Source organism: Protopterus annectens, chromosome 6.part1 (genome assembly GCF_019279795.1).
Source record: "Protopterus annectens isolate FY-2018-M chromosome 6.part1, PAN1.0, whole genome shotgun sequence".
In the NCBI taxonomy this organism is placed as follows: domain Eukaryota; kingdom Metazoa; phylum Chordata; order Ceratodontiformes; family Protopteridae; genus Protopterus; species Protopterus annectens.
In genome coordinates, this window is record NC_056738.1 from 117,688,595 (window position 1) to 117,712,749 (window position 24,155).

Genomic DNA, 24,155 nt, shown 5'->3' on the forward strand with positions numbered 1-24,155 from the left:
AGAGAGAGCAGGGACGTTTTCCCTGTTGTGTCAGAATGCTGTGCCCATCTCTGGGGAAGCTGCTGCTGCCATTAGGTACACAATTTGCCCAATTTTTCCTGTCAAAAAGAAAAAGAAAACCAAGTATGTATCTACTCCTCATCAATTTTCTTTGGATAGGAGTAATTTACTGGGTCATGCTCAGGGTTTGATTCAGGCTATTGATCCTTCTTGTGAAGTAGTTTCCAGTAAAAGAAGGAGGGATTCCACTTTTTCCTGAAGGGATTTAATATTCTGAAGTTGAACAGGAAGATGCAGAGATGTAGGTTTTTTCATTAGATTCCTGATTCAGACTCAAAGGAGAGTTCAGTTTCTGATTGTGTCTGTGGGGATTTCTATTTCGCAGAGACTATTACTTGAATGTGCCAGTGTTTTCTGTGAGATAACCATGAGGTTCCTCAGTCCTTCAGAAAATACTATGAGTTTTTAAAGAAGGATTTTCTATAACTGATGCCCATTCCTCCTGTTCTGTCTGCTTTAAAGGATGTATGTGTTACTGTCTGAAATTTTCCTGTTAGTCAGACAGCTGTCCCTAAAAAACAGATTGGATGTATAAAGTTCCTCACTCTTTTAAAATGTTTATGCTCTCTTCCCAAACCTTACCTAGCAGCTATAGCTGTAGTTAATCCTACTGCTGCTATGCATTTGGCTAATTCCGGACCTACTCTTTCTGATAAAGATTGGAGAATTATTGATAGGTATGATAAAAAGGTGCATACTTCTGCAACTTTGATTTTCATAATTTTGAATTGTCAGGTTCATATGTTAATGATTGTTCTGAAACATTGTGAAAGTATGAGGAATGTTCTATCTCCAGTTTCTTCTTGTAAGGAAAAAAATCGCTTTAAATAACTTTATTCTATTGCACTGGTCACTACTCATTGTTGCAGAGTGTGTGTATGACTCTGTTGATACTTCTTCTAGGGCTAAGGCCACTATTTCCTCATCCAGTTTTGGCAAAAAACAAACCAAACAGTTTCAACAAAATACAGGTAAATAGACATTTAAGAAGAAAGGGCAAGGAGGGTCCAAAATGTAGTCTTGAACCTCCCAAAACCAAGGACAGATCGACAAGCTTGAATGACTATTAAGAGATCTTTTGAATTCTTCCACCTAGCTCATTTTTTCTTCCTTTACCAACAGATAGCTTCAGACAGTTGGGTTTGGAAATTCATTCTTCAAGGATACAGTTGGCAGTAGGAGGGAATACCTCCTTTCCAGGTTGGTCATTCTTCATCCTCCAGATCAGGCTCTTTTGTTTCCACCAGATCTTCATTATCAGTTCCTCTCTTCCAGGTGGGTAGAGTTTTTTATTCAAGGATGTTCCTAGTGCCAAAGAAAGAAAATTCTTGGTGACAAGTTCTGGATCTTTCTTTCCTAAATATGTGGTAGTACACAAATTCAGAATGATGTTACTTCACAACTTTTTACCTGTGCTTCCTCTTTCAAGTTTCCTGGCAACACTAGGCTTAGAAGATGCTTATCACCACATCCCTATTCCTCCAGACTTCAGATGTTTCATAAGGGTTTGTGTGTCTAGATCACATTATCAGTTCTCTGCTTTACCCATTGGACTATCCACTGCAATTGACTGTGTTGACAAAGTGTTTAGCTCCAGTTATAGCTCATTGCAGACTACAGGGTATCCACATGTTTCTATATTTAGATGACTTGCTTATCTTTCCAGAGTCTTTTTTAAAGTGTCAGGGTGAGAGATCTCTTACACAAGCTGAGATTCCAGGAGAACATTCAAAAGACTTTCTTGACTTCTCCACACAGGACTGTATTTCTGGGATGTCACCTCCATTCAAACTGCTTTTCTTCCACAGGAAAAAATAGATCTTTATTTAATTCCATTTCTAAGGTTTTCCACTCAGATTTCTGCCACTGCAAGGGACTACCATAGTTTTTGGGTCTCATGGAATCTATGATTCTCATGATATGCCTTGCAAAACTCCACCTGAGAAAGATACAGTGGCATCTGAAATCTCTTTGGTCTCAGCATCAACACCTTCTATCGTTTCAAATTCCAGTGCTGGGTTTTGTCAGAAGAGAAATCTTTTGGTTGAGACAACAGATACCCTTAAATCCAGGTCTTCACTTCTATGCTCCTGCTCCAAAGCAATCATTCACTACAGACACCTCAGACTTTGCTTGGGGAGCTGTTTCAGGAAGGATAAAAGTGCACAAGATGTAGATTAGCAAGGACGGATGCAAGCACACAAATGTCAAGGAGATGCTTGCCTTGATGAAGGCACTCGACTCTCTGTACCATCTTTGGTTTCTGTGACCTCTTCATGAGGTTACAGACAATACCACAGTCATACGGCACACCAACAAGCAAGGGGAAATAAGGTTGCACCCACTTGCAGACTAGCCATGTTAGCTTGGGATAAAGCTTCAAAGCAGAATCTCACTCTACAGACATTGTCCTACATTCTGTCAGAGCAAAATTGTGTGACAGATAAGCTGAACAGGTCTAGGGCAGACCCTCACAAATGGAAACTTGATCAGGGTGTCTTCCAAGATTTGATCTGTTTGTGAGGAGTTCCTCAAGTAGTTTGCCTCCTCTCTGAACAGTCAACTGATCAGATTCTGTTCCAGGACTTCATGCAAGAAGGCCTGGAAGACAGATTATTTTTCTTTTCCTTGGAAAGGAATATTCTTGTATGCTTTTCTACCCTTTCTGCTAATATCAGTAGTACTTCTGATGATTCAGAAGGAATCCCCCAAGCTCATTGTTGTGACTCCCTTCTGGCCCAGGCAACCATGGTTCTCCCTTCTTTTGGAAATGACCAGGAGCAGTTACTACAATCTTCCTCACAGACTGGATCTACTCACACTAAAACAGGGGTGTTTAATACACCCACACCCAACATTAGTCAATTTCAATTGACTGTCTGGATGACAGGGTCTTAATTCCTTTTAGACACATGTCTACTGAGGATATACAGCAGGTACTAATGGAGGCAAGAAAGCCTACTACTAGAATATAATATTAGCAAATGGAAAAGGTTTTCTAGTTATTGTCATCAACATAACCACCACCCATTCAGGGCTAGTTGTTTTCTAGTTCTACAATATTTGTGTAAGTTAAAAGCCTATAGCTTTTCTTATTCCTCTGTCAAGGTTCATTTATCAGTCATTTCAGCATTTCTGCCTGTGTATCCTTCTCTTTTGGTGCAGTCGTATGTTAAAATGTTCTTCAAAGGGGTTTTACACTGGAGGCCTCCAAGGAAACTATTTGGCCCCTCTTTGGGGTCTTAATTATCTGTTAGAAAAATCTAACACTTGTTCAATTTGAACAGCTAATCTGTCTGCCTTGAGATTCTTAACATAGAAAATAATTTTACTGATTGCTCTGACCTCTGCAGGAAGAGTATCTGAGTTATAAGCTCTTATGGTGAATCAACTCCCATCTCATTTTCTATAGGGACAGGGTTTCTGTGAGGAATAATACTTCTTTTATGCCTAAATTGGTATTTAAGTTTACTTTAAGCCAAACTATCCATCTCTGTTTTCTTTCCTGAACCTAAAATGAGGGGGGAGGATACTCTATACATTGGATATCTGCAGACAACTCTTTTACTATCTTGACAGAACTAAATCTTTCAGATCTTTGGATCAGTTGTTTATTTCTTGTGAAATTAAGAAGGGAAAACCTGTGTCAAGATAGACTATTTCTAAATGGTTGTCTAAGGCTACTACCTTTTGTTATATTCACAATAGCAAAACTATTTCAGGTAGATTCAAGGCCCACTCTACCAGGGCCTTGGCTTAATCTATGGCTTTTTGGAAAGGGTTGGATTCTAGAAGAATTCTAGAAGCTACTACTTGGTCCTCTGTACATACTTTTACAAAGCACTGTAAACTAGATTCCTTCTTTAGGTCCAAATCAAACTTTGCTGGACCATTCTCCAGGGGTTCCTGGACACTTCTTCCACCTGTGAAATGTAGTTTGCTGAAGTAATCTTCTTATATAGCTTAGGCTATTGCAGTAGTGAGTAATATGATGAACATAGTACAGTTGTTTAAGTAATACTTACTGTAACAGTAGATGATCGAATGATCAGTGCTGCAATACTTGTTCCCTCCTTTCATCTTCCTTGTTTTTAGGTGTGTTTTTTATGCCAGTGTGTGGACATTTATATTTTGCTGCTCTTAGCATTGCCATTTCAGGGCTTGGCCTCTTTTTCTCTGCTGGCAGGAAAGCTCTGAAGGGCTTTCTACCCAACGTTGTGTTTTACTCAGCTCAGCTCAAGCTGCCTGACATTTGGGTTGCATGGAAGGTGCCCTGAAGCTGGCCAGCTGTTATATCCTTGGCAGTATATAACCCATATAGTAAGACTACTGCAGCAGTAATCATTCAAACATCTACTGTTATTGAAAATTTGACTTGTACAAATGCACTTTATGGCATTCTGGGAGTCTGTCTTACCCAGTTTTTAATTACTGCCACTATAGTGTACCTGAATATGTCAACTGTTGCTTCAGTCATAATTTCTTTATTATTATGACCATCCGGTTCCATCTGCACTTTTATAATTTGTTAACTGTGATAACTGTGACCCTTTTATTCTTGCAAAAGTCCACTCATGAAACCTAAGTCCTTGGGTCTTTGCATTGACCACTGCCCCTGCAAGTAAACATTTTCTTTTTTACTTTCCCAAAATCAAAAGATTGACATATCCTTGAAGGCACAGAGAGGGACCCCCTTTAAGATGAGTAGCCAATATCCATGTTCATTCAACTGAGTCCCATACTTTCTATGTGGCAATAAACTCAAAAATCACAAGATGCACTTCGAGGTCCTCTTCTCTGGGGTTAATGATTTGAGTAAAGGCATGGTTTACAGTTGAGTAATGGATTTAGCAACCCCTACTGTGCCTTCAGCAGCAGCAACCATTGTCTTTGTTTGCAGCAACTGCTGTACATCAGTTATTCTTTAGAATTCTGGCTTCCTCTAGGACCTCTTCACTTGTGAAAAGAAAGAAGAAAAACTTTCCTCACAAAAAGAAACCTTGTCAGATTTTTCATGACTTGGGATTATCAGGTGAATATATTGCTTGAAATTTTAAGCACCATAGACCAGACCACAGAACAAGAGCAAACTAAATAAAAAAAAACTTTCTTACATACATACATATATATATACATACAAATCTCTTTCTTGTTAATGGGTATATCTTGATTTGCTCAGCAGCAACAGGTGAAGTCAGTATTCAAGATAATTAAAATTCTGAAGTTTAATTGCCCAACACATCCATTATTGTGCAAAGTAAACAACTGACATTGTCAAATTTTTTTGTACAAAATTAATTATTGTTGTCACGTAAGAAAATAAATATACTATTGTGATCTTGTCAAGAACAATAATTAAAAAAAAATTTGGTACTGATTGGTTGTACTATATACAAAGAAATGGTTTCACACTTGTTAGGTATACTGCAGAATACAATTACTGCTTCCAGATTAAATGCAAAGTTTGTTACCAGGACTTCCACTAGTACTCCAGCCTCTCAGAACTGCTCCTTATAGGTGATAGTCTGACCTCCAGTTCTTCTTCCTTTTACTCAGGTGTTTCTAGACTCCTTTGGACTTTCTTTCATTGACTTCTGACATGAGCTGCCCCCCCCCCCGTCTGTAAATATGTGTTGGTTGAATTATGCAAAAACAGGTATTTTCCCAAAACTCATGTGCAGCCATATACAGTATGTTGCATCATAGCAGCTACTTATTTCATAATCAGTTATTTCTTTCCCAACTACATACATATATTCTTTTTATCACCATAAAATACTCTGTGCAACTAGCTGCCACCATGCTATATTACAATGGTTGCATACAAACGCACACACACACACACACACACGTACATTGATGATTTTTATATATATATATATATATATATATAGTTATAGTTATATAGATATATAATACATATCTGACAAATGAGGCTCATTGATAACTTTCCAGCATTCAAAGTGGTTTTATGGTCCCTGTATATGATATTTGGCATCAAAGACTGTTACCTAATCCTACAGCCCCATATATTAATTTATTGGTTCTATCATTTGGGCAGCTCACTGGTACAGTGATTAACATTCCCACATCACAGCAAGAGGTTCTCTGGTACAATTATTGGATGGAGTGCCTTCTGTGCAGAATTTGCATGTCCTCCCTGCATTCGCATGGGTTTCCTCCGGTTGCTCCGATTTCCTCACACATTCCAAAGACATGCATCTGGAGTGTTTCTCCCCAGGCCTCCATTGAAAATAGGCTCTGTCCTAGTCGGCCTTTCCTGGTCAACAAATGATAAATAAATAAATAAATAAATAAAATTAATTAATAGATACATTTTTACCTAAAATTACATTACAGTTCTTTCTACATTTTCTAGGTATCATATTGTGTGTGTATATATATATATATATATATATATATATATATATATATATATATACACACACAAACACACATATATATATATATATATACATATATATATATATATATATATATATATATATATATTTTTTTTTTTTTTTGCATTCCATAGGTGAATCAGCAGTTATTTCTAGCAGACTCTTATTCAGATGAATGGAAGGCATATGCAGAATACATTGATGGCATGATCTTAGATGGATTCATCAGAGCTATCAAGTGCTCTCTTTACTACCTCATTGAAAACACTGAGTCAACTTTGAAATCATCTCCCCTCTTTGAAGTGCAACTTCTTCTCAATGGCAAAGAAATGACATTTAAACCATCCTTAGACATGGCAGTGAAATCCAACTTTTATGACATTATGGATGGACTTGTGAAAGATATCTTCAGAAGTGCTTCATTTATAAAGAGAGTGGCTCAACACATTGAAATGGATAACTATCAGGTAGTGTATTACTTTTATTACTTACTAATGATATTAAGAGCAGCTGTGCCATTTAAATACATCATAGTACATTTGAGAACAACAACAAAAAAAAACATAAAACTGTTCCACTTTTACAATGTTTTTCTTTAAATTTGTATGCTCAGCAACAAGTGGATGAGATGATTACACTAACTGCATTTCACCAAGAGATCATGTCCAGAGTAATGGGTGTCATTCACAAGATTAAGAAGTTCCAGAAAACATTCACTAAGTACAGCTACTTGTGGAAGGATGACAGAAATGAATATCTTAAATTATTTCTCCTTTATGGTCATGGGCTTAGTGCTGAAGAGAAGGAACTGCATACTGAAAATAATCTTCAAAAATGCCCACCACAGCTTGAAAACTTCAAGCTGCAGGTATTCTGTGACCCATTTTTGCTTATGTCTTATTTTAAAAGTGGTTATAAGAGTGTGTCATTAACTTTATTGAAAACTGAGTTTTTGAAATCATTTTGTTTAAAATGTAACATTTCAGAACACATTTAAAGACAGAATCATAAATGCTAATAAAATTAATTTTCTGTTTCTTCTACAAGATCAATATTTATGAAACACTGTACAGAGAAGTGGCTGCTTCAGAAGACAAGAAGATATTTGATGGGTGGTTCCAAGTTGATATTAAACCTTTTAAATTTTCTTTAATGACTGTCATAAAGAGGTGGAGTTGGATGTTCAAAGAATACCTTCTCAAGCATGTAGTTTGCAGGTAAAATGTTTAATATGAATTAGAAGCTTTTGATTCCATATTCATTTTTTTGTGAATGTTCTTGACACCAATTTCTACTTTTGGTCATAATTTTTGTTAGAGGAAAGCTATTTGTGCCATGTCAATATATATATATATATATATATATATATATATATCTATATATATATATATATATATATATATATATATATATATATATTTTTTTTTTGAGTTGATGAGAATTTAGTCATTACATACAGAAAACATCATATATATTTATGGTACAATTTATTTTTATTTTTTTATTTTTTTATTTTATATCCATAGTATGGAAAGAGTTCATGTTCCTTCTGAAACAGACATGTATGATATACATAGAGACTGTATGTATGTTAAAGTAATTATATTGCAGTAACTGAGAATAAATAACACTGCAACAAAGATGCTAAATTCACAGCAAATACCCACCACTGTATGACACTAAAATGTCTAAACTGGTTAGAACTACCCCATTAACTAAAATATACACAACTTCTTACCACCTATTAAATTATCCAGAATCCATCTGCTTGTCCAGCACTAAATAATGTTCTACATAACTATGTTCCTAGTTGGTCATTATGATATAATGACCAAAACCTCTTGTCTGTCCACAAACCTATCACATCTTCTGGGCATTATCTGTACAAGTACCATGATGCCAAGGCCTGGAACTCCTTATCTCCATCCATTAGGTCAATACCCTTCCTCCCATCCTTTAAAACCATTCTGAAAGCCATTGTAACAAAAAGCTGGCTCTGTTCTTGCTCAACACTAGGATAAACTATATCTCTAAATGTGGACAAATACCTCTTTGTACCTTCCAGCTCCTTCTTCTCCCTTCTTCACTCATTTCCTTACTTCTGTCAATTTATCTCCCCAGCTTTCTCTCTAAATTTACCATAAGCCTGCTTTTATGTTACTTCTTATTGCAATTTCTGTTTGTGTTATACTAACTTACCTTTAATTTCTCACTAAACCGGCTAAAATTTATCTAACTGCTAAATAATTGTCATATAACTTGTATCTATTCTTAACCAAAGTTTTCATATTATATCGAATTTGGTATAATTATTTAAACTATATTTGTTTTTTGTAATACTTTGCAGCTTTTCTCCCTGGGCTTCCACTGAAAATGGGCTTCTACCCGTTGGACTTTCCCTGTAATCAAATGTCAATAAATAAATAAATAAGAAAAGGTTTTAAACTACTCATCCAATGTTGTCTTTTCCATCCAACTCAACAGATGGGTATATTGGATCAGAATTGATTCAAGCCTGGCACCTAAAACAAGACTTTTTGACTCCAAGGCTCAGGGTCATCCCCATCCCATAAAGCGTCAGTACCACACCATCCCTTAGTTTTTATTTGCTACTTTTCAAGAAAATGTGGTCTCCTTGGTTCTGTGCAAGTCAAGAGTATAAAACTGAGATAAGTGCTTTTTTTTTTTTTGCTTTTTTGGGAAGTATTTAGTCAAGACCTCTCTAAGACTGTGCCCTATTCTTTTTGCTTCTTATTGTCTATGGATAATTTAGCTGGTCTAACTTTCATCAATTAGCTAAGTGTTTTCATGAGGTGTTCCCACCATTTCTCTTCCCTTCCCTCCTATAAAAAAATTAAAAACAAATTTTGCCTTTAACCCTTGAGTGGCTTTATTCACAACAGGTTTTACTATGCTGGTGTGTACTTAAATGTTCTGGTACAGTGTTTTTCTCTTGTTTTCTTTTCCTTGTTTGGAGTGCTTGATGTTTGAATAGTGTCTGATAAGGAGAAATGCTCTGCTTTTGGGCACAAAATCTCCTGCTCCAGGGTCTGGATGCCAAATGTGCTTATTGTTTGGGGGTGGCTCACCTTCAGGAGGAGTGCAATCTATATGCTGCTTTTGGGCCTCAGTGTCTTTTAGGACATCGGTCCAAATTCATTTTGAATGGTCTTCTCCTTGCTACTGCAGGAGAAGTGACCACTAGTGCTGCTGCTGACAGGTCCTCCAAAAAGTCTAAGGACAAAAGAAAAATTGAGGGAAGTAAGGCTTCCCAAAAATGGACATTTTTCAGTTATCTGCCAAGGCAACCCAGTACTGGCTAGCTCTTAAAGTTCAATTTCCCCTCCCTGTCTCTTCCTTTGATAGCTGATTGGATGAGAATATCATGAGAGGGAAGCCTTCAGCTGTGACAGGAAGTGAGTGCTCATTCGTTTTCTGCCACCCAAAGAAGAAAATCTTTTGATTCTTTACAGGATCCAGTGCTGTTTTTCCAGCTTATAGCTCAGATAAGCTCCATTTAGGGATCCCTTTCCTCTGATTTTTGTATTAAAATTATTATTCTGTTTTTATTTTCGTGTTTATTTAAAAATAATTATTGTATTATTTTTATTTCTGTCAGTGCTTGCAGTAATTCATGTGGGAATTTTTGCTTGTAGCATTGGTTATTTGGCTTCTATCTTTGACATATACTTGTTTTTACTGTTTCTGACTAAAGCTTCAGCATTTTTCTGTGAAGTACAGTGTGTATATGTGCTGTTAGACAGTAGATGTCAGTCTGCACTGTTGTTACTCTGCCTTATTTTCATCTTTTTACAAAGAATATTGCAGAACTTAGATTTTTTTTCAACATTAATACATTATTTACTATATCTATGACTCTGCTCTTTGTATTTTCAACATACAATTGCAATTTTACTGCTAATGCAGTTATTTGAATGTGTTGTGGAGATTTTACTCTCTGACAAGAAATATAGTTTAAATTGCTATTAAATGTTATTTTATGGCAGTTTAAAATTATTAATGTGTGTAGAGTTAATTTTTAACTCTCATTTGTCACATTCATTAATTGCTTTGGTGTTTCCACTTTATGTACTGGAAATTCTTTAATTTCTGTTATTTATTTATTTATTTGCTTTTATTAACCAGGAAAGTCCACTGGGCTGAAAGTAGCCCATTTTCAGTGGAGAGCCGGGGAGAAAAGCTCCAAAAAAAAAACGATGTACATAATTGAGAGATTATTTAGAGAGTTAATAACAGCATTTAACAATATACAAGAGTAATAGCATTTAACAATATACAATAGAATACTAATCTGCACTTACACAATTTCTACACACCATGTGAGGCAGGGTGAGGCACACTGTGCTGTAATTAAGGGTGAGTGCACAATAGAGAGAGTGAAGAAGAGTATGGGTATCTGAGAGAATAGTCAGGTTAGTAATGGTGACTGAGGAATTGGGGATGGTGCAAAGGCATAGCCAATGAGAGAAGAGATGCTGTTAGAGTGATTTTTTTTTTTGAATGACGGGGCATTATTTATTGTCCGTAAAGAAGGTGGAAGGGCATTCCAGAGTTTAGCTACAGTGAAAGAGTAAAGGTATTGGCCTACAGGGAGTTTAGGTCTCTTAACTTGGATAAGTGATTGATTTTTAGATCTTAGCGAACTGTTTGGTTGATAAAGAGTCAGAAGTGAAACCAGGGCTGGGCATTTGGAGGAATTATAGATGAATTTGTGTGCCGTGGCTAGTTGTATGCAAGTTAGGTATTGTGGGAGTTGTTAATTGTAAAAGAATTTTCAACAGCTTTCAAACTTTTTTTTTTGTGATAGCACAGTTTGGCAGAATTTAGATGTTTAATGGTTGAGCGCTTTCTTCAGTACAAAAACTGCCTTCATCAGAACATCAATTGCTAAAATTCATCACATTATATACATAAAAAACCCGCCTTTTTCCATTAATTATTCAATTAAGCATTTTTTCAAGTCCTTATGCCCAAAAGCGTAATGTGACAGCATAATAATGAATAATGTAAGATTAAAATTTAAATGTCATTTCATTCAGCTAACCTCTTGGTTGGATGCAAGTTCCCCTCCTGGTCTGAATGAGGTTATTCCTACCAAACCCCTAGTTAGAACTTAGTATAAAGGGTTTGGAATATTATACATTTGGATGGTTTAGAATTTAACATTTTCCATTTATACTTCTTTCATTCACTTTGTTGTATGCCTATGGGGTTGAAATATGTAAATATGGTATAGGGTATGATTGGTAATGGTTGTACATTCAGTCATGACATGGCAATGTTTGACATTTTATCAAGACGCTAACAGGCATTGTATAGAGGTATATATATAATATTTTCCATCTAGTTATGTAGGTTATCAGTTAGATATATATGGTTTTTATTATTAGGTTGTAGATATTGTTCAGTAGATTTAACAGTTTGCAGGGTTTAGATATATTTAATAGGTATTGTGTACATAGATTTTTGCACACTCTGCAAGGTTTTTTTTAATCATAGTGTACTGTATACACATTTTATTCATATTTTGTCAATGTATATATTTTTGTACCAAGAGGTTAGCTGAATGAAATGACATTTTATTCATTATTATGCTGTCACATTACGCTTTTGGGCATAAGGACTTGAAAAAATGCTTAATTGAATAATTAATGGAAAAAGGCGGGCTTTTTATGTATATAATGTGATGAATTTTAGCAATTGATGTTCTGATGAAGGCAGTTTTTGTACTGAAGAAAGCGCTCAACCATTAAACGTTTTTGGCTCCTGACTAGTTTCCAGTTTCCTGGTGTGTTTTACGCTAGTTCTCTGGCGTTTTGTGTTGCTGTGTATTTGGTTGGACACTGGGATTTTTTCATTAGAATTTAGATGTGTGGGGAAATATTTTATCTGATGTTGTTAATCTTCATTTATTCATGACAGTTGAGTCTTGGTTGCATCCTCGGAACCAAATCAGCCATTATAACAAGCTCGCTCCAGCCAAAAAAACTCTTGAGCTAAGGATACCCATAGTGTCCCTCTCCTCATCTCCTCAGATCTCGTTTGCTGCATAGAGTTTTAAGATGCATCAGGTCAGCTCTCCAGCTAAGTGATTTCTTTTTTCAATAATATTTCTTCAACTTTTGGGATTTTTCTCTTCTAATTCTTTCTTTAACTAGTCATTTGCATTTAGATATAGTTCCACTCTGCATGTGTGAGTTTTTTCCTGCCTTTTTACCAATTTTTAGTATTTCTTTGTGCCATTGGTGGTACAGGCCCCTCCCTTGCCTCTCTGGTAGTTTCTAATACCATCGTTGGTATTACCTCCTTTCCCTCCCCTTTTACCCTTTGAGTATACTTTAATTACCATCATTGGTAATTTAAAAAAAAAAAAAAAAAAACTTCTCTTTTATTGTCTGTGTGTGTGTTTGTGTATATGTCGTACAGCTACTTGTGACAGGATTTTTCATCTTGTTGTTTTCACTATATATATATATATATATATATATATATATATATATATATATATATATATATATGGGTTCATATCAGATAAACGACACGTCGTTCCATCGACAGCCGGCAGATGGACGTCAATTAACCGAAACGTCAAAACAACGAAAACTAACATAAACGAAACTCACTCAACCGACAAGTCTAAACTACATACTAGCACTAAACAACACATACCTGCAAGTACAATCACTACCACAAAAAACACATACACAACTACATACATACTCACGCTGCTACCTACGATATACACCTCATACACTCCACACCACAACAACAATAATTAAAAAACAAAACGGATCCCCACTCCAAACACCACACACACAACACAAGCAAACCAAACTCCTACCAAAGCAACACTAAACCTGACATGCACACCTATCGACAACCCTGACCCAAACCCTAACCCTAAGGTCCGTCACTCTCGCACACTCACCTAACCCGCGCCCTAACCCTAACTCACTTAACCCACCCCTAACCCAAAAGATATCACTACTACACACTTACCCGACCCAAGCCCTAACCCTAACTCACTTAACCCACCCCTAACCCACAAGATATCACTACTACACACTTACCCGACCCGAGCCCTAACCCTAACTCACTTAACCCACCCCATCCCCACAGACCGTGTACATCGCACACTTACCTTACTCGCACCCTAACGTCCGTCACTACTGCATACATACACATCCCTTACACATTTTGCTTACCTCCGCGTCGGTGTCGGTTGACTGACTTTCGTTGATTTAGGTTTTCGTTCCTTTGACGTTCGGTTAACTCACGTTCATTGGTTTCAGGTTTCGTTCCTTTCACGTTTCGGTTACTTGAAGTCCATCTGCCGGCTGTCGATGGAACGACGTGTCGTTTAACTCATAGGAACCCATATATATATATATATATATATATATATATATATAAAAATCCAGCAAACAGCACAATTAACAAAGCCAGGGCCAGCCGATATCTAGTCCCAGTATACCTTCAGCATATGTATCAAATGCTGAACAAAAGCATAAATGAAAAAATTCAGCGTAGTTCAAATGCTGAAAGCAATTCCAATGACTCAGTTTAACAGCTTGCCAGCATTTCAGTAGATGTGCATAAAGAACATGCTCCAAGATGAATAGCTAAACGTATAGACACATTTATTCAGCTTGCAGAAATAAAAACAATAAAACTGTAGAGGGATAAGCGCTTTCGGGTTACTCCAAACAACCCTTCTTCAGATCCATATAACTTGTCTCTCAAGTATCTGATTTTTAAAATACTTTCAACCAATGAACAGCTAGCTTCAATTTGACGTGTCATAGATGTCTCTTCAATCTCCACCCTTTCAGGGTGGGTTTCATAGGGAAAGCTGTATTGAGCCCAGGTTTTTGATGTGCTCTCAGTTTCCCTATCCAAAGCATTTCTTCTTGTTCAAGTCTATTATTCACATCACCCCCTCTCTTTGAAATATATATGATATGTAAAACTCTAAATACAAAACTATGTCCTTCATTATCTCTAATATGCTTGGCCAAGGGATTTTTATAGTCTTTAAGTCTTGTATCACTGATGTGTTTGGACAGTCTCTCTTTCATCTGTCGTATCATTTTTCCGACATAGAAATTGTCGCATGCTAGGCAAGTGGCTAGGTATATGACATTCTTTGTAGTGCAATCTGCATAAAAATTACTAACATATCTCTTTTTAGTAACTGGATGCTCGAAATAGCCATCCGTACATATATATCTGCACATGGTGCATCTTCTACATGGAAAAGTTCCTTTTCTCCTTGAGATAGTGTGCGACTCCATTTCATTATCTTTACATAGTATTTGCTTTAAGCTCCTTGCATTTCTGAAACAAAACTTAGGTTCTTCTCCCAGGACCTCTTTACATTCTTCACTTGACATAAGTATCTTCCAATTCCTTTTCACTATGTTACATACTTCTTCTGTGTCCGTTGTATGGGTAAGCACCATTTTCAGTTCTTTATATGGATACACTCAGAAAAAACGTGAAAACTGCACTCAAAATCAACCAACAAAAACAAAAAGAGTGCAGAAGGCAGACGAGGGAACACTCCAACCAGTAAAAAGTCACTCGATTTAATAAAAATTCATGGAACAGCTCCACCAACAGTGTACTCAAGCATAAACGCAGTTGATACACAATATTGGTCAATATGTTTTTTATTAAGTATTTAAGATGCAATTAGTGGGTCTAATTGCTTATCTGATGAAGTCCAAGTTGTTTGTGGACGAAAACGCGTATTGTGTATCAACTGCGTTTATGCTTGTGTACACTGTTGGTGGAGCTGTTCCGTGAATCTTTATATGGATACTTATATTGATTCATATTCTCTTGTTTCCCTCTTAAGTACGGTCTGCCTTTCTCATTCCTTTCCAAATCTACTTGTTGTCTCATACTCAACACCTCTTCTTCTCTATACCCTCTTGCCTTCAGATGTTCTGACATGTCATCCATCGCCATTGCAAGAGTTGTGTCGTCCGAATGTATCCTGGACGTTCTTAAGAACTGTCCCCTCATGATGTTCTTATGGGTGTATCTTGGGTGCATACTACTTCTTGGTAGAATACTATTTTTCCAGCAATCCTTTCTATACAAACTAGTTTCTATTTTCCCTTCTCCATCCTGTGTGATTCGTACATCAAGGAAGTCCATCTGCACATCACTGTGGGTCACAGTGAACTGTAAAATGTTCGTACTGTTCTCCAAATATATATGGAATATATCAAATTCGTCAACGTCACCTTCCCACATGATGTAAATGTCGTCCACAAACCTTAAATGTACTTTTAAGTGGTTCTTCCATGGATTATCTTGATGTATCACTCTATCCTCCCAATGCGCCAAAACTATGTTTGCATAGCTATTGGCACATGGCGTACCCATCACTACACCACATAACTGTATATAGTATTTCCCTTCAAACATGAAGACATTGTTGTTCAAAATAATCTCCATTAGGTCACACAGAATTGTAACCTGTCTTTCATCATATGTGCCTTCGTTCGATAGAAAACTTTTTAATGCTGCTAATCCATAACCATTGGGGATACTGGTGAACAAATTCTTAATGTCCATACTGATCATGATATGTTTCTTAGTATCCCTTTTCATACTGATATATTCACTCAACTTCTCAAGGAACATCTTGGTATCTTTAAGGACAGCTGGAGCCTTGTCTAAAGCCCTTTTAATATGGTGTTCCACATAAATTGACGCTGGCTCAGTAATCCATCCTGCTCCGGCTACAATAGGCCTCAATGGTGGTTTATATAGATCCTTATGTACTTTAGGGAGACACTTAAAAGCCGGAATCAAAGGATGCTCTATACGAAGATAGTTACATAATTCAACCGTGATCAAGTTGTGTTCTCTGAGTTCTTCCAGATATAATCTTACTCTCATTTCAATTTTCTCCAACTCACTCTTACTAATTTCTTTATACGATGTTACATCCTGTAATAGCATTATGACTTCTTCATTGTACTTGGCTTTATCCATCAGAACCACCCACCTCCTTTATCAGCGGGTCTGATGGTTAATTCTGTATTCCCTTCTAATTCTTTCAAAACCATTCTCTCTTCTTTTGTAATATTATAACTTCTTCTTCTATTATTTTGTAAATACTCAACAATTTCTTGTTCACATACATTAATAAAAGTGTCCATCACTGCATTATTTTGTGGCATAAAGCCACTAGGTTTCTTAAAAAGATCCAACTCAGTTTCTTTGTTGTTTTTAATCATACTTTACAGCATCACTTCATGTCCAAATGACCTCAGGCTCACATGGCCTCATTGTCTTCCATACCTCTGGTGTGTATAAATTTCAGCCCCTTATTAAGGATGTTAATATGCTTGTCTGTTAATGGAAAAGATGAGTGGTTGAAAACCAAAGATTCTTTACCATCTTTATTTACCACTCCTCTGTGTGTGATCGCCTTCTTTTCCTCCCTCTGCTCAGTGATCTTATTTCTTTCCTGTTCCTTAATTCCCTTATTCGAAGTGGAAGTACTGGAAAAACCACATCCATCATACCACTCTAAGGTATTGCACCCAAGTCATTACTCAACACTTCCTTCTGATTGCTCTTAATGGATAACAGACTGGACGAAGTCAACACCTGATTAGTCTTCTGTATTATCCCTTGTGGTGGTGGATTATTCATATCTGTATTCTCATGTAAATTTTGATTACCATGGTTTTCTCTCACTTTATCTCTACTATTATCAGTCTCATTCAATAATGCCCTTTGTACACTTCTCTGAGGGGCTCTGTCCTGTCCTGTAACTCATTCCTCTTAGGTACTTGCTGTTCTTTAACAAAGTCCCTTGACCAAGTGAACACATCACCCCTTTTAAAATCTTCATAATCTCTTCTAATTTTTTTCTTTTTAACTTGCTCCAACTTATTATCATACAGTGAAATTTTATAATAGACTTCTTCTAGCTTTGATGTACATATCTCATTGTTGAAATCCCGCTCCAAGTACATCTGTAAACCCTCTATTTTCTTAATTAAATCATTCTCCCTTGGTAAAAAATTTTTCTATAAGTAATTTCATGTAGCTTCGGCTGTGTTCCAAATTGAGACACTGTAATTTCTTCAATAACTCAGGTTGGGAATTCCCTTGTGTAGGCATAAGCAAAACTCTTAGGCCTCTCAGCACTACGTTGTAGTGCAGGCATGCCTCTAGGTGTTGTCGCTGCCATTGCAACCTTTTTAATTCATACAAGCCATCTTCCATTTCTCTCACATCATTGTAAAATCTACGCATATCCACAGTGCTTTGCCTTTCACTTTCAAGCATTACAGGTCTTATCCCTTCTTCTAAAAAATCCAACTTTAACAATGGATTGTCACTTCTATTAAATAAAAGTCTATTTGACTTACTTTGTGTTGGCAAAGATCTTCCTTCCATTAATAGCTGACTTGTATGTACGTTACCATTCTGTTCCTCAACACCTTTCTCGGCTCTCCCTTCAGCCATGTCTCCTTGGGTACCGTGACAAAACACAATACATCCAAACAAAATAAGTCCGGAACTCAGGAGTTTGCTGTAATAAAATATTAAAAATCCAGCAAACAGCACAATTAACAAAGCCAGGGCCAGCTTATATCTAGTCCCAGTATACCTTCAGCATATGTATCAAATGCTGAACAAAAGCATAAATGAAAAAAATAAGCGTAGTTCAAATGCTGAAAACAATTCCAATGACTCAGTTTAACAGCTTGCCAGCATTTCAGTAGATGTCCATAAAGAACATGCTCCAAGATGAATAGCTAAAAGTATAGACACATTTATTCAGCTTGCAGAAATAAAAACAATAAAACTGTAGAGGGATAAGCGCTTTCGGGTTACTCCAAACAACCCTTCTTGTCTCTCAAGTATCTGATTTTTAAAGGTTATCACATCCCTTTTGATCTTTACCCGAGGCTGCAATGGTGAATCCCTGACATTCCACCCAGTCAACGGGATACAGCAGCACAGGAATTTCAAAAGCTGCTTCTAGAAAGAGTCATTCAGATAGTCCCACCAGACCAGATAGAATCCAGATTTTACTCAATGTTGTGTTTAGTGCCAAAAAAGACAGGAGACTGGAGGCCAATTTTGAACGTCAGCATCCTAAGCAAGTTTGTCAGACAAAATTCCAGATGTCCATGGTTCAATCTATCCTCCCATTTCTGGAGAAAGATGACTGGATGTACTCGATATGTCTCCAGGATGCTTATTATCATATAAAAATGGACAAATGCTCCACGAGATTTCTCCATTTCCAGCTGGGAGCCAATCACTACCAATTTCAAGTGCTGCCCTTTGGTCTCTCCATAGCCCCCAGAGTGTTCACCAAATGTATGGCAGTGGTAACAGCTCACTTGAGACTGCATGGATTCGGGGTGTTTCTGTATCTAGACGATTGGCTCCTTACCATCTCTACCAAGCATCTACTGCTTCTTGCCTTGCACTATGCTCTACAACTAGCAAGATCCCTAGGGATCTCAGTAAATGAAGAAAAGTCAAAACTAGTACTTACTCAAAATCTAGAGTTCATAGAAGCGAAATTCGACACATGGTCTTGCCTGGTCGCCCTTCTGTTTCACAGACACCAGAGACTAAAATGTCATCTCCAAGTGATACCCACTCAGGACAAAGTCCCAGGTCATACAGTTCTTCAACTACTAGGATCAATGGCAGCAATGATTACTATAGTTCCACTAGCAAGACTGCACATGAGACTACTACAATGTCTTCTGGCATCACAGTAGGCCCTTTTAACACACCCTATGTCTTTTCCAATCTGCATAACAAACCACTGCAAACAAGACTTGAATTGGTGGATGATGCCAGAAAAGGAATTATGGAGTTGCCCCTTCTCACCATGTCATCCCAGAGCCACAGTGACGATGGATGCATCCCTGATGGTTTGGGGGTGGCATTTTCAGGGAAAGACTGCCCAAGACGCTTGGTCCCCATGAAGGCCAACTTGCATATCAATGTCCTAGAACTGAGAGCGGTGCTTCTGGTGTTGCAAGCATTTCAATCTGTGCTCCTGTCAGGGACAATTGCTATCCAGTTGGACAACGTGTTGGTTGTCTGGTATATCAACAAACAGAGGGGAACCAGATCCTACGCATTGTGTTGAGAAGCCATGAGAATTTGGCAATGGACGATATCTTCCAACTGCTTTCTGATACCAATGTACATTCCCAGGGATTCCAACGTGATTGCGGACAAACTGAGCAGATGCATTCTCCTACCAGATGAGTGGTCCCTCAACCCTGTCATAGCAGCAGAGATTGTCAATCGCTGGGGTCAGCCTTGTTGTGACCTATTTGTGTCTTCCATCAACCACAAATGCAGCAGCTTCTTCACCCTAATCCCCCCTCAGGGGGAGTCCCCGAGGGATGCTCTAGTACATGATTGGCCCATGGGACTACTTTATGCATTTCTTCCCTTCCCTCTGATACCACAATTTCTAAAGAAAGCTCTTTGGTTCTCATTGCACCCTATTGACCCCAAGTCTGGTTCTCTTTCCTTTGGCCTCACCTGGTTCACTGACCGTGGACTCTGGATCCAACTCTGGGATTACTCTGGGATTACTGTCACATCCACAAGGGTTGATCCATCCAAACCTATCTGCCTCAAGCTGACACCTTGGTTCCTCCACTTCCAGTAATTGCCAGGCAAAATAATCTGTCTTCCCCTGTACAAAATATTCTTCTGGCTTCCCATAAACCATCCACCAGGAAAATTTATCTTAGCAAATGGAAGAGATTCATGTTTTGGTCTTGAGAAAAAGGACTAGACCCCTTTTCAGGTTTGATTAGTTTGATTTTGGAGTATTTATCCAATCTACTCCATTCAGGAGCTTCAGCTTCTACTATTCGCATCCACTTAGCAGCTATCTCAAACTTTCATAATGATTTCCAAGATTCATCTTTAATATCTCACTGCCTGTGTAAAACCTTCTTGAATGGAGTCACACACATTAAACCACCCTTTAAAAATCCAATTGAACCTTGGAATTTGACAGTGATCCTACAAACTTTGACTCATCCTCCATTTGAGCCTGCTGCCACTTGTGATATGAAATTTTTGTCTTGAAAAACTTTATTCTTGGTAGCAATTACCTCAGCAAGAAGAATATCAGAATTACAGGCCTTGTGCATAAAACACCCTTGCATAGTTTTCCACAAAGAGAGAGTGTCACTTTGGACTAATCCATCCTTTCTACTCAAAGTTGTCTCAGAATTGAGTATTAATCAATCCATTCATCTGCCAGTTTTCATCCCAAATTTTTCTAACAAAGGCGAATATTGTTTGCACTTATTGGATGTGCATAGACAATTATGCTTCTACTTGGATAGGACTAAATTACTACGAAAATCTGACCAATTATTCTTGTCCTTTTCAGGACCCAAATTGGGAAAACCCGTTACTAAAGTAACTTTAGCTAAATGGCTGAGAGACTGTATATCCTTTGCCTACCAACAAAAATGTGTCTAACACTAAAATCGAGGTGCATTCAATCAGATCAGTTGCTACTTCAATCGCTTTTCATTCCAGAGCTTCCATGGATGACATTTGTGCAGCAGCCACATGGGCTACTCCTCATACCTTTATCACTCATTACAAATTGGACTTGGTCTCCATGGGGAGAGCATCCTTTGGCTTTATGGTGCTCAGGAATATCCTTCCATTGGGCCTTCTGGGAAATAAAGTAGCTAGGGACTCTGTCCCATCTGTCACGAATGAATGAAGATTAACAACATCAGATAAAGAAGTTATGTTCTTACCATAACGTTCCATCTATGTTGTTAACCTTCATTCATTCATGACATACCACCCTCCTACCCCCTCTGAAAGACTCCTGGAGGTTTCGATTTGTTCCTAGCTTCATGATAAGGTATTTTCTGAGACAAGGTCTCTGCTTTTTTTTCTTACAGGCAAACTCAATCTGAGGAAATGAGGTGAGGGGCACTATGGATATTCTTAGCTCAAGAGTTTGTTTGGGTGGCACGAGCTTGTTATAATGGCTGAGTTGGTTCTGAGGACAGAACTGAGACCCATCCATCATGAATGAATGAAAATCAACAACACAGATGGAATGTTATGGTAAGAACATAACTTCTTTTTATACATTATTCAGTACTGTCAGTTTATTACTCTGGCTGGTGTTCTCTCCCCTGACTTGATGGATCCTAACTCTGGTAATCCCTTACCAAATCCGGTTGCATCTAAAAAGAAAAAAACAAAATAAAAATATGCCTCAGACTATGGTTAGCAATTCTGTTGGTGCCACTTCTCAGTTCGTAGACCACTTACCTTTTTCCCCATCTCTCTCTAGTATAGCTTTCATATTCACTATGGAAAGGGGATTAGACACATCCTCTGTGACTGTTCCAGTATCTGATGCAGGTATGGGAGAATCAAAAGGGGAGGAGTAATACTCTATCCACAGATATTTTATCTAGTAACTAAGTTCACAAAAAAAAAAAAACATGCTTTATCATACAGCTGATAATCAGGTTATAGCTGTTTCTAAGGTTGGTTTGGTTCCTTGGCTAAGATTATTCTGCATTCAGCTGTTTCTGTTGGCTGTGTTCCCATACATAACTCTGTTGCTAGTTTGGCTAGAGACCTTTCTCTTATTTGAAAGAATGATGGGGAATCTGATAAAGGACAATGGTGATTTCATAGTTGATACTGCGTTAGTCACTCTGATTCGTCAGAAGGTGAACCTGAGATTAAGTCCAAACAAGTGTTCACTTTTCCTTAGATGATTGCTAGCTTTAGTGATGTTTTTGCTTGGGAGCAGTCAGGAATTATCCCAGAGCTAGGCAGGATATATGATCTTATACAGGACAAGATGCCCACTTCTGTGGCTATCTCACCACTCTTACTGGCCTTGGAAGATGTTTATAAAGCTGCCCGCAGGGCACTAGTGTTTATTCCAGCAGTCCCCAGGTACTTGTTCAGATAAAAAGTCTGTCGCTTCATCTAATCGAACTCCCCTTATAAAGAGGGAAAATGGTTAGATTTTCGGAGGAAAAGTATGTCTCTTTCTAGTAATCGCACTTTTAAAATGTTAAATTATGAAGGCTATATGTGGAATTTGTTTTACAATATGCATACTTTTTGGATGATTTTGCTGCATCCATACCTGGAGAGTAAAAGACTAACATGAATGAAATTGTTTGTAATCTGATTCAGGTTTTGAAATATGCTTTGAGTGGTGTGCTTGAATGTGCAGATACTGTCTCGAGAAATACTGCTGCTTCTGTTCTATTAAGACTACATGCCTGGTTACATAATCAGAACTTCTGTGATGATTAAAAAGCAAACATTTTGAATGCACCTTTATCTTCTGAATTGGTGTCTGGGACATCTGCTACACAGATTCTCAAACAGTGGGATGATAGAGGTAAATTAATGCCTGGGATATCTAGGATGTTTCAGGTACCCACGTTTTCCCCAAAAAGTTGTCTTCCTTCAAGAAGCAGAACAAACAAAAAATCCCAGCCAAACAAAAGTCAGGGAACCAAAAGTGAATGGCAAGAGGATAATTCTTAAGAACCAAAAAAGAGGGGTTCCTTTCTGAAAAAAACAATAAACCCCCTGCCATGGAATTGCTATGCTGAGTCAGGAAGAAACCCCCCCCCTTTCCTTCTCTTCCTCCTTCCCCAGGCTTTGTCTCTCAAACCTACAGTCTGGCTGCAGATAGTGTCAGACAAATGGGTAGTGAGAATAATTCTGAGAAGATGCACTTGGCATAGGATAGAAAGTTCTTTCCCTTTCAGGAGAATTCCTCCACTACCACCAGACCATACAGAGCTATTTCTTCCAGTGCTCCATCATATGGTAGAAGCAGAGGTCATAGATCCAGTGCCTGTGATATACAAAGACAAAGGATTTTACTTCAGAATCTTCTTGATAGTAAACAAGAAGCACTCCTGGAGACCTGTACTAAATTTGTCCTTTCTAAACAGCTTTATAAAAGTTCTGAATTTCAAAATGCTTACCTTACAGTCAATCCTAGTGTTTATACCATACAATTGTTACATGGTGACTCTTGATCTCAAAGATGCTTATCATCCTATTCCTATTGCCCCCAGTTTCAGGGTATGTTTTGAGATTTGTTCTGTCTGGCTTATGAAATAACCAAATAACAAGGCTGAATTCAGTCACTAGATCTAATATTCAAAAAGAGTTTAATAACACAAAGCATAAAAATGAGTTGAGCTCTATCGTCCTTGCCAATAAGGACTTCATCAGAACTGACCACACCAGTTTTAACTTGCTCAAAGTTCATTGATTGTATCATTCATTTATTTTATATTTAAATAAACATTTGTATAGTGTGGTCAGTTCTGATGAAGTCCTTATTGACAAGGCAAAAGCGCTAAACTCATTTTTATGCTTTGTGTTATTAAACTCATTTTGTAAATTAGACCTGTTGACTGACTTCAGCCCTGTTATTTGGTTGTTTGGTGTTGTTTTAGGGCTGTTTCATGGATGTTTGTTACACATTTTTTGTTGCACACTGTCTGGCTTAGACTTTCAGTTTTCTGCATTACCCTTTGGGGTATTTACTCCATTCTGAGTGTTTAGAAAGTGTCTGGCCCCAATGGTTGACTATTGCTGAACCCTAGGCATACA

The 24,155-nt window shown here is 37.5% G+C and overlaps 1 protein-coding gene across 1 annotated transcript in view; it reads left to right on the plus strand.

Annotated features, from left to right (window-relative positions):
- The window catches only part of LOC122805262 (dynein axonemal heavy chain 11-like), a 4,596,980-nt gene that overhangs the window by 893,929 nt on the left and 3,678,896 nt on the right, over window positions 1–24,155 (plus strand). The window contains exons 12-14 of the mRNA XM_044075350.1: window positions 6,599–6,931; window positions 7,078–7,332; window positions 7,512–7,681. Coding sequence (XP_043931285.1) covers window positions 6,599–6,931; window positions 7,078–7,332; window positions 7,512–7,681 — 758 coding nt within the window. The remainder of the gene's footprint in view (window positions 1–6,598; window positions 6,932–7,077; window positions 7,333–7,511; window positions 7,682–24,155) is intronic.